We start from the raw sequence: 11,335 nt of genomic DNA, 5'->3' as shown, positions 1-11,335 counted from the left end.
CCTGAGAGCAAGGTTCCTTTCTGCAGCCCCAAGGCCCAGCAGAGAGCCCAGCTGCTGGGCTGAGCGGAGGCGCGCGCTAAGGATGGGAGATGCAAACACAGGGGCAGATGCGTGGAACACAAAGGCAAGGGCATTCCCTGGGCAGGAGGAGTGCCGAGTCTTCCTGGCACTGCAGGTCTTCCCCGAAGTGCACGGAGGGAAGATTCCGGAGGGCCACCAGCGGGAAGAGAGCCCAGCTGCATCCTCCTTTTGGAGTTTCCTGCTCAGCCTCAACTGGTGCCGTACTACCCTGAGCCATTCTGGAGTCACTGAAGCGCCTCCCTTCTCCTACGTCACCATCTCAGCTCAGTTAAAAATATGATCCCTGGGGCCGGTGCTGTGGTGCAGTAGGTTAATCCTCCGCCTGCAGCACCGGCATCCCATATGGGCGCCAGTTCTAGTCCCGGCTGCTCCTCTTCCAATCCAGCTCTCTGCTGTGGCCTGGGAAAGCAGAAGATGGCCCAACTCCTTGGGCCCCTGCACCCGCATGGGAGACTGGGAAGCTCCTGGCTTTGGATCGGCGGAGCTCTGGCCATTGTGGCCATTTGGGGAGTGAAACAACAGAAAGACCTTTCTCTCTGTCTCTACCTCTCACTGTAACTCTACCTCTCGAACAAATAAATCTTTAAAAAAAAAAATTAAAAAAAAAAAAAAAAGTATGATCCCTTAAGGCTAAAAGCTTCTTGGACTTCAGTCTGGGCCTTCTTCGCTGATGAATTCCCAGTGCCAAGTTCATGGTAGACATGTAATACATTTGCTAACAAGCTTGGCCTAGTCCTCTACTTAGTGTCAACTAAGTGGCTACTGTATTACTGGTGTATCCCGTGAAGCCCCATATGAACTGATGTAACTACTTACTCTAAAACACTCAGTAGGTGAGATAAAGATGACCATGAAGGGTTCTCAGCAAACTCAGAACAGAGGGAGTTAAGACGTGCACACACAGAAACACAGCAGAGGGACAGTGAAGCATGCCTTACAGTAGATGCAGGCCGTGAACATCTATCCATGGATCCACCTAACAATCCTATGAAGTGGGTACCATGTTTTGTGTTTACTTTATAAACACAAAAACTGTGGCACAAGAGTTTCAGGTAAATTGCAAAACAAGATTCAAACACAGGCTGTACTTGAACCCACGTTCACGTTCTGTTTTGCCAGACCAAGAAGGAGTCTTAGGCATAGGGAATGACATAGGCGGAGAGCACCAAAAACCCCACAGAGGTAAATTATGAGAACAGTGGCTGATTCAGCACAGGGCCCTTTCAGGCGGAGACAGGGTACAGCAGTGCAAAGGAAGGTTGGGGTCAAAACCCTGGATGTTCTTGAGTGCCACATTCAGGAACTTGATGGGGAATCAGAGAACAAAAGAATCCGTGAGCATCCGTGCTCCAATCTGGAAGACGGCACCGGATGCCCGTGTTCAGTGACTGCAGCTCTCTGGGTTGAAGTTGGTGAGGCTGCACTTGGGACTCGGAGACAAGAAGAGAACGCCAAGATTAGAGGGAGGTGCCAAAGATAATTAGAAACTTCGGTGCCCAGCTGGTTGCTTCCCAACCCAAACTGGGAAACACAGGTGGAGGGGCCCAGATCTGGGACAAGAGAGAAGCTGACTTCCCACCTCAAGTTGGGTTCACCTCCCTTTGAGTGGCAAAGGAGTGCTGACACACAGCTACTAATTTTCACAGTCCAACAGCCAGACCCCTAGAATTCTTCAATGAATTCATAGTTCTGCTAATGTTTCACTCAGCAATTAATGAGCCTCTACGATGTGCACTGGTCATGTGGAGGCTGCAGACATTGTAAATAATTAATGCTTCCTTGCCAAATCCTGAGGCGTAATCCTCAGCTAATATTCTACTTTGTACCTGGCTTCCTTAGACGGATGATCCTAACGTTCACTTTAACTAGACGGATGATCCTAATGTTCAGTATATACTAGACGGATGATCCTAACGTTCACTCTATCCTAGACGGATGACCCCAACATTCACTCTATACTAGACGGGTGATCCTAACGTTCACTCTATACTAGACGGGTGACCCTAACGTTCACTCTATCCTAGACGGGTGACCCTAACGTTCAGTATATATTAGACGGATGACCCTAACGTTCACTATATATTCAACTCTATGTAAGACACCCTAAGGGGTATAAAGCAGCACAAGCAGCAGGCTGAGCGCTCAGAGCTCACAATTTCACTGGCAAGCAGTGAATGCAAAATGAACTACATGGCCTGTGAAGTCCGTAAACGTACGTGGACCACGAAATCAGATCCCGGTCCCTAACGGCCCTCAAGGCTGAAGAGGGACGCTTCCGCGGCTCAAGCTGAGGCGGCTGAGGCCTTGTCAAAGCAAAGCAGCTGCCCCTAACTTCACGCAGCACTGCTGCACAGGCCAGTCTGCCTCTTTCTCGTCACCTTCGGCGCTCTCAGAAAACCACTTTCATTTTCTAACATCTTTTCTTTCCGGGCAGAGACTTTGTTATTTTAGGAAAACAGGCAGATCTGAGCACTCACTGCTAGGTTCACGTTGAATAGCTTCTCTTTAGTGGCAGGGTGAACACAGCTGCACCAGGGTAGAAGAGATACTGCACAACTCCTTGAACAAAGAGAAGAAACTGATTTGTCACTACACGGTAGCTTTCCATGCTAGATTTCCCCCTGTATCTTTTGTAATTTTTTTGATATGGAAGAGTGGGGGTCTTTACCTTCTAACAATTAAGGCACAGGTGCCCAGACACTGCAGTAACATTAAAGGGCTGAGGACAGTAATTAAACCTGGTATACAGAACTACACTCAAAGGGCAAAGGTCAGGTAGATGACTCATGTAATATCACTGCCCTCAAACTAATCCAAAATCCTAAAAATTGAAGCCAGAAATTCCAAACCCATTTAGCACCTACATGCCACATAGTCTACTACAGATTTATATATAAATTTATATATAAAATATATATTTTATATATAATGGGGAACTTATATAATTTATTTATATGTAATGGGGAAAAAAAAGGATCTAGAAGAAAATTCTTATGGGAAAGGCTCCAAGACATCTAGGGATGACAGAAACCTAACTACTGTTACTTCTCCCCAATATACATCTTTCCCCTTTTCTTGGGCAGTCTGAGCTTTCAGAATTGTAATTCCAAACATCTCAAACCAGTTCACAAAAATCCATTCCTTGACCACTTCAAACAAGATGTTATTTGTGGAATGGGCATTTAGCCTAGGGGTTGAGACGTCTGTGTTCCACACTAGAATGTGGGTTTGATTCTGAACTCCTGCTCCTGTGGTTCCCTGCGAATGCAGACTCTGGGAGGCAGCTGTGGTAGCTCAAGTAAGTGGTTTCTGCCACCCATGTGGGAAACCTGGGTTGAGTTCCTGGCTCCTGACTTTAGCCCTGGCCCATCCTGGGGAGTAAACCAGCAAATGGGAGCTGTCTCTGCCCCACACCATAAAAGGTATTCTTAACCCACAGCTCCAACCCCTCCCACCTTGAGTGGATGGGCAACAATCATGACAGACTCTAAGTTTCCACAAATCATTGGTTTATTAGAAAGTTCCTTTCCCTCATTTTACAGCATATATATCTCTATCGTAGGTGATAAAGTTAAATACAATCTGTTATACTTGTAAGTAAGGATAGGTTATTTTGTTTGTTTTTTAAATCACTATTCTCAAAGTTAAAGAAAACTGCCCCCAGGAAGGCAGAGAGGCGGCCAGAGTACGGCTCAATCTACAAGCTAATGGGAAGCAGCATGGAAATGTTAATACTGTATTATTTAAATATTTACATGGGCTAAAAGAAAAGAAAATGAGTCCCTTCACTTCAAACAGATGATTTCATTTTCCCAGTGCTAGTTATCCAAAAAGTGATGCTTCTGAATCATACATGGAGCACCGAACAGGTAGGAGGCAGCGCAGTCCAGAGCCTTGTTTGCTCATAGACTCTAAACTTTTTTTTTTTTTTTTTTTTTTTCAATTTTGGGAATTTGAGAAGAAAGGCAGGAACACAGAGCCTTGGCCCAGGTAAGTCTGTCGCTTGTCCTGTCAGTTGACCCCAAGCCAATTCTAGCCACAGGAATACGTGGGGAAATGCCCAAGAGGGAAGCATCAGCTACACCAGAGGCTACGGGAACTGCCACACAAGCAACTCTGCATCAGCGTTAGTCAGGGCTGAAGTGGGATGGAAGGCAAGAAGAGGGGGTGAGGGGTGAGGGGCTCAGATGGTAATTCCTCTTGTCAAAGTCATGGGAGAAAAGAAGAAAAAAAAAAAAAAAAAAAAGGAAGCTTTACTGCTCAAATTGAGCTAGGCAGAAGGCATGGAACTATGAAGCAAAAGAATCTTAAGTCTCTGTAAATGTGCTCATCTCCCAACAAAGGAGCTCCGCCAGCCCCCAAGCTACTTCAGTTTCTGGCCAACCCAAAAGGCACATGAAAAAAAGTCAGAGGGGGCTAAGTACTAGGAAGGCAAATGGAGCGCCTGAACAAGGTGCCAGGGTAACTTAGGAACCTTCCCAGCCTCACTCAATCTCTTCCTCCTCCTCTGTGGGGTCCGCCTGTCTCTCGATACAGCACGAGGGAGACTGTCCCAACCGAACACCCTCTCACACTCCCAGCTGAATGCTGACCGTCAGTTCAAAATCCCAGGACTGAGGACACCACTTACTTACTAGAAGACTTAACATTTTGCCCTAGCAAAAAGTTTTAGCATTTTTATAGTTCATAACTTCAAAAAATACATGAGCTTGATAAAATATACATGCTTAGTCATTTTTGCATCTAGCAGAAAACAAATACTTTATTTTTGTTTTCATTTTATAACCTTTAAAGTTTCTTAATTCAACTAGGGCAAACATATTTACACAAAGCCACCAGAACAAGGATCACTTAAAGAGCTGAATGTAAAAAATATTATTGCAGTATACTACAAATATGGAACCTTTTTTATATGAGCTACAAAAAGCAGCATTTACGTTTATAGAGTTCAGTGCAATTTTTACATTAAAAATCCTATAAATTAAGAAGGAAACATCAACACAACAGAAGAAAATATACCCTTCAGACACGCGCGCTCCTCTCTCAGGAAGCACACGGGTGACTGTTCCGCACAGCTTCTATTCATGATAGGATCTTCTTTTCTGGGATGTGCAGATGCCTCTTCTGGGATGAGGGACATGAGGACAACAGTGCCCAATGTGTGGCTCTGTTTTGTGGGATGTGGACTGACTGCAGCCTGAGTTGCATCTGGTTCTAGGACAGACTCCCTTTCCACCTCACCTGGGACAACGTGAGGTCTCCAAGGGCCGGTCAAAGACACTGCCTGACGGGGTGGTGCTCTCACCGCCAGAGGGACAGCGTGGTCTTCCTTGTGGCACTGAGAAAGCAAGACCAGATGGACCCATGACAAGTGCTTTGGTGACAACCCACCAGAGAAAAAGGAGGGATAATGTTTTTAAAATTTATAGGAGGGAAGAGTAGAGAATAAAGAGTAGAGGGAGGAGGGGACTGTCTAAACTTGACAGTCTGGAGATGCCGCAGAGGGATGGGTAGCGCTTACGGGTGTTCCCTTGCTTAGAAACACAGGAGAGTGAGGGACAAATAGGAAGGAGGAAAGGAAAAAAATTTCCCTGATAGTAAACTCAAAGCAAACCTCAAATCTAAACCCATCCCTGCAAGCCAAAACTCGATTCTTTGGCTCTCAGACACTGCCCATTCCAGCTTCTACTTGCTGGTATTAATGGCTCAACACCCCCAGAGGAAGATTTACCAATCACCTTCCCTAGCCTTCCCTAGGCTCCCACCCTTCACCTCATGTGCCATGGCTGGGGGGGTGTTGCAGGTCTTGACCTGAGAAGATGGGGTGAAGTAGTGGGTGAAGGTGGAGGGCAGTGGCAGCTGCCGCAGCAGGCCGTGGGGCAAGCAGCGTTGGGTAGAGGGCAGCATGTGGGACAGGGTGGAAGGTGAAGGGCCCAGGATGGATGGCGGAGGCAGGAATGATGTGGATGGGATGGCTAGCGAGAAAGGTAGCAGGGTGGCCAGGGATGATTGAGTGAGTGAGGTGGGACAAGGAAATGGGGGTCAGGTGGGGTTGGGGAATATGATGCACTTGGGCAAGTGGCTGGGGATGCGGGTGGGGGTGAATGCCAATGGCGGCAGCAGCTGCTGCAGCATGATGCTGTAGGATGGCGTGCTGAACAGTCGTGATGGAGGTGGCTGAGGCGGTGGCTGGCTGCTGAATGTGGATCGGCTGCAGGGCTGGTGTGGCCGGGGCCAGGGCCGCTGAGGCGGGAAAGGCCTTCACTTGCTTGGCCAGAAGCTGCTGCTGGATGTGCTGCTGGGCGGCCTGCTGGAGCTTGCTGTACTTCTCCATCTCCTCAGGAGTGAAGGTGATGGGCTGACTCTCCAGGGGGGCCAACGACGCATCCTCAGGCCCGTCTGTTGACTCGATACTAGGTTCCCCGCTGGGAAGGGTGTAACCAGGTAAGTGGTCAAGGTCTGGCGCTATAGGCAGCAAGCTGGATTCCACAGGGCCTGGGTGACTACTGCTATCCAGGGCCTCGAGGGCGTCCCCGTCACTGGGGTCAGGGAGGTAGTTATGGGAAATGGCTGGGTTCCCAGGGTAGCAGTCAGAGTGTGGCGGGGTACCGAGCAGAGCCACAGGGTGATCAGCAGTAGCTTCTTCTGACTTTGGCTCTTCTTGGGGTTGGTCTGATAAGGGACCAGCTGCTTCCTCTGAGGGGAACTGATGCCCAAATGCGGCATCACTATTCCCTGGGGGCCCTTCTTCTGTCTCTGACTGTTCTTGCTCTTCCCCCCTTTCCGAGCCAGCCTCTTCACATTTCTTGTTGGGCTTTCGGTTAGCTGGGAGCTTCCCTATCAGTGGGAGGACAGGCTTACTGCCAAGAGATGGGGGGAGTTTGGGTCCAAAGTAGCCCTGAGGGGGGTCCTTGAGCTTCAGCCCAGCTTTATTAGGGGGGACCGGCACCTCCTCACTCACACTGGGCTTCCTCTCCACTCTCCTTGACTGGATCTTCTCCAGAAGCAGTTTGGCAGTGACAGAATTCTTGTCTTCAGGGCTACAGTCACTTTCTGATCCCCTTCCTGGGTCAGTGTTGCTGTTCTGAGAGGGGGGGCCTGTCCCTTTACTGTCATCTCTGCCATCATCTTTCTTCCCAGGAGCTTCTCCTCGGCCTGATCGGAAATAGTGGGGGGACTGGGAACGGTAGATCTTAGAGCGAATGAAGTCCCGACGCCCAGAACGCCTCTCCTCAGGGCTCTCGTGACCCCACGATCCCTTTCTGGAGCCTGATCTCTGTGAAGGGCTCCTGGTGCTGCGGCTGCGGTCCCGGCTATAGCTCCGGCTCCGCTGCCAGCTATGGGCTGTAGTGCTGCGGCTTCTCCGCTTGCTCCGACTGCGACTACAACTGCTGCTGCGGCTGCGGCCCCGGGATCTCGAGCGCTCCCGGGTATGACTCCGAGACCGGCTTCGGGATTGGCTGCAACTGAGGCTATAGTCATCAGAGGATGAATATTTATGTCGCTTGGACCGGTGCTTGGAGCTGGCATAGTCTGAGTCATCCGAGTCATGGGAGCGCTTGGAGTGCCTTCGTGATCGGTCACTATAGTCACTATAGCTGTCATCAGAGTAACTGCGCTGTCTACTGTAGCAGCTCTGGTCGGAAGAGGCATCTGAGCTACTGGAGTAGGAACGTCGAGAGGAACGGTGTGACGAATGGTGCCGGCCAGATCGGGAGCAGCTGCGGGAATGTTCACTGCCCGAATCCTCCTCCTCTTCCTCCTCCTCACTGTACTGGGACGGAGACTTCTGGTGCAGCCGGTGTGATGAAGCATTATCACTATCCTCATCTCCACTACTGGGTCGGCTCCGATGGCTAGACCGGCTGCTCCGTTTGGGGCCAGCTCTTCGCTGGCAGGATGAAGCTGGAGGTTCACCTTTGTGTTTCCTTCCACCATGATCCTGGGAGCTGCTACCACCTGCACCGTCATCCTTCTTGCCACTGCTCCCTTCTTCAGCCGGGAGGGCTCTCCGCTGGGAATCATCTTGCGCTCGCCGCCGTCTTCTTGGCGGTGCAGGGCTGCCACTCCCAGGGGGTTCTGGTTTGGGTCCTCGCTCAGAATCTGCTGTGGCTGATGACTTATTCTTCTTTCGTTTTCGCTTCTTGCGCTTCTTAGACTTCTCCCCAGACTCTGCCTTAGAGCTTTTCTCTTCTGCATCAGTCTTATGTTTCCGTTTGTGTTTGCTCGATTTTTTGTGCTTCTTTTTCTTTTTGTGTCGGTGAGACTTCCCAGATCGTTCTTTCTTGCTGGGAAGGCTCCTCGCTGTGTCTTCTGGCTCGGACCCATGGCTGCCCCCAGGCTCCTGCTTACTCAGGCTGCTACAGGCAGATCCGGATACAGGTGCATCCATTCTGCCTCCCGAGGAATGCAGCACATTCTCGCACCCTTCCCTGCTTTTATTTGGCTCACCAGGATCCAGACCTTCCAGATGGTCCTTTGAGGAGCCTCCACTATCCTTTGGTTTTTCTGTCCCTTTAGCTCTGGTATCTTTGTTCCGTGAAAGTTTAAAGTCAAAGTACAAAGGGTTACAGCTGTATGAGATGGATGGCTCCGCCTTGGTGAAAATCAGTAGTTCTGACGGCCACTGGAGGGCAGTGCTTTCATCTTTGCTCAACACAGGGAAGAAGGGACCAGTGGGATGCTTGGGCCCCTCCTGGCTTTCCTTCCCTGCTGGGGTGGCCTGAGCGGTTTCTTTAGAAGGGTTAGACTCACATAGTTGGTTCTCTGAAGTCTTCCGACTCTGACTCTCCCCACTCTGCTCACTCATATCACTTCCCGAGGCCATCTTTGCCTCCACTTTGCTCCCGGGCTCTGAGGGGGCAGTTGCACCGACTTCCTTCGGCTGCTCGGAGACTTCGCTAACTGTCTTTTCTGCTCCTTGGCTGGCTGCCACCTTGACGCAGCCTTTAGGCTTGGGAGAACTACTTTTTTTGCTCTCCAGGGAATTCTTTGGGCGTGGACTATTTTCACCTTCCATTTGCTCACTGGCTCTCATAAACAGTAGGAAGGGAAAATTAGGTTTCACTTTGCAGTGTGCTGGGGGGATGTAGTGGTAATACTCTGGCTCTGTAGCCCCGGCTCCTTCTTCCCGCTTCATTTTTTTTAACTTGGATAACGTTGAGGCTAGGGATCCCCCATCCTGAGGCTCTTCATCCTCTTTCTTACCATCAAGATTACTGCTGCCGTCAGAGTCTCCCACCTTCTGCGGCCCTTGGTCAGGACCCTTGTCATCTGCTTTTGCTCCATCTTCAGAGGTCCCTTCCTCTGCGTGGTCCTTGAAAACGGATGCTATTGATTCCAGTTTGACAGGAGCCTTCTTGGCAAAAGAAAATGACACTCCTAATTTTTGCAGTGGGGTCCCCAGATTATTCTTAATGCCAAAGCTGATGCCTTGGGAGGCTAACCCAGGAGCCTGTGCTAGTCCAGTGGTGCTAGTGATTTGCACGGCAGTGAAAGGGCCTCCTTTATCGGTGGAGAATTCAGATCCAGGGCCACAGGCAGCAGTGGTACTAGTGGCACTGTTTGCAGCCGAATCATCCTTATCATCATCTCCTCCTTCTTCATCTACAGCCACTGTGGTGGGTCTGAACATGGGCCCACTTCCAGGTGCACTACATAATGGTTTAGAAAAGTGAAAAACAAAAAAGGTTCATGAGTACATTTCCTATCTCTTAGTTTCTACTATTCATTAGGGTGGTTACTAACGGACAGAACTTTCTTGGTAGAGGCTAGAAAAAGTCTTAATCTGAAAACCTAGCCAGTTATTGTTGTTTCTTCTTAAGCTGCTTAAACTACAAAAAGTAAAGTGTATCTCACAACTCAAACACCTCTTCACCACCATCGGGGGTAGTCTACCTTCAACTCTTTCCATCTGATTTCTTTTTATGTGTTTGAAAGGCAGAGGGACAGAGAGAGACAGACAGAAAGATCTTCCATCCACTGGTTCACACCCCAAATGCCCACAATGGTCAGGGTTGGGCCAAGTTGAAGCCAGGATCCTACAGCTGTATCTGGGTCTTCCAAGTTCTAAGTACTGGGATCCAGGTACTTTAGTGATCATCTACCATCGGCCCTGGATGTCCAGTAGCAGGAAGCTGGAATGGAAGTGGAACAGTGAGGATTCATATCTGGCCCTCCAATATGGGATACAGGTGTCCCAAGCAGTGGCTTAACCCACTGATTCCCATCCCCTAATTTCATTTCTTACTTTATCATCCTATCCAGCAGTATGCTATCAAAGTAAGGCTTTCCATCTGTTCACAGAGGTTATATTTCATTCAGCTAGAGAAAAAAATTAAATTTCCCATGTGCTTTCAAATTTCTTTTTTAAAAAAATAAGCTGTTTTTTAATAAGCTGTTTTAAATGTCAAAACCTCTCTGTGCTACTCTATGGCAACCTGTGGTCAGTATGTCTGTCTTAGAAACTAAAAGTCTGGGCTAGCGCCGGTGCTCACTAGGCTAATCCTCTGCCTTACGGCGCCGGCACACCGGGTTCTAGTCCCGGTTGCCCCCTTCCAGGCCAGCTCTCTGCTGTGGCCAGGGAGTGCAGTGGAGGATGGCCCAAGTCCTTGGGCCCTGCACCCCATGGGAGACCAGGATAAGCACCTGGCTCCTGCCATCGGATCAGCGTGGTGCGCCGGCCGCAGCGCGCCTACTGCGGCGGCCATTGGAGGGTAAACCAACGGCAAAAGGAAGACCTTTCTCACTGTCCACTCTGCCTGTCCAAAAAAAAAAAAAAAAAAGAAAGAAATTAAAAGTCTGGGCTGGCATTGCGGGTAATGGGTAAACCTATTGCCTGCAATGCTAGCATCCTATATGGGTGCAGGTTTGAGACCTGGCTGCTCCACTTCCAATCTAGCTCCTTGCTAATGTGCCTGGAAAAGCAGTAGAAGATGGCCCAAGTACTTGGGCCCCTACAACTCATATGGGAAACCCAGATGGAGTTCTAGGCTCCTGACTTCAGCCTGGCCCAGTCCTGGCTGTTGCAGTCATTTGGGGAGTGAACCAGTAGGCGGAAGATTTCTTTCTCTGTCTCTCCTTCTCTCTCTGTAATTCTGTCTTTCAAATAAGGAAATAAATAAGGGACCGGCTCTGTGGCACAGCAGGTTGAAGCCGCAGCCTGCAGCACTGGCATCCCATAGAGGCTCTGGTTTGAGTCCCGGCTGCTCCACTTCTGATATAGCTCCCTTCTAATGCACCTGGGAAAGCAGTG

General features: G+C 49.4%; 1 protein-coding gene across 4 annotated transcripts in view; it reads right to left on the bottom strand.

Moving 5' to 3' along the window:
* Window positions 1-5,679: 5,679 nt before the first annotated feature.
* Window positions 5,680-11,335, bottom strand: part of GPATCH8 (G-patch domain containing 8) — a 104,176-nt gene continuing 98,520 nt past the window's right edge. For all 4 annotated transcript variants that reach the window (XM_062215622.1, XM_062215624.1, XM_062215625.1 and 1 more), the window contains one exon: window positions 5,680-9,734. In XM_062215622.1, the coding sequence (XP_062071606.1) occupies window positions 5,855-9,734 (3,880 nt within the window). In that variant the 3' untranslated portion in view covers window positions 5,680-5,854. The remainder of the gene's footprint in view (window positions 9,735-11,335) is intronic.

Source organism: Lepus europaeus, chromosome 18 (assembly GCF_033115175.1).
Source record: "Lepus europaeus isolate LE1 chromosome 18, mLepTim1.pri, whole genome shotgun sequence".
NCBI lineage: Eukaryota > Metazoa > Chordata > Mammalia > Lagomorpha > Leporidae > Lepus > Lepus europaeus.
This window is presented reverse-complemented; position numbering and strand designations above follow the sequence as displayed.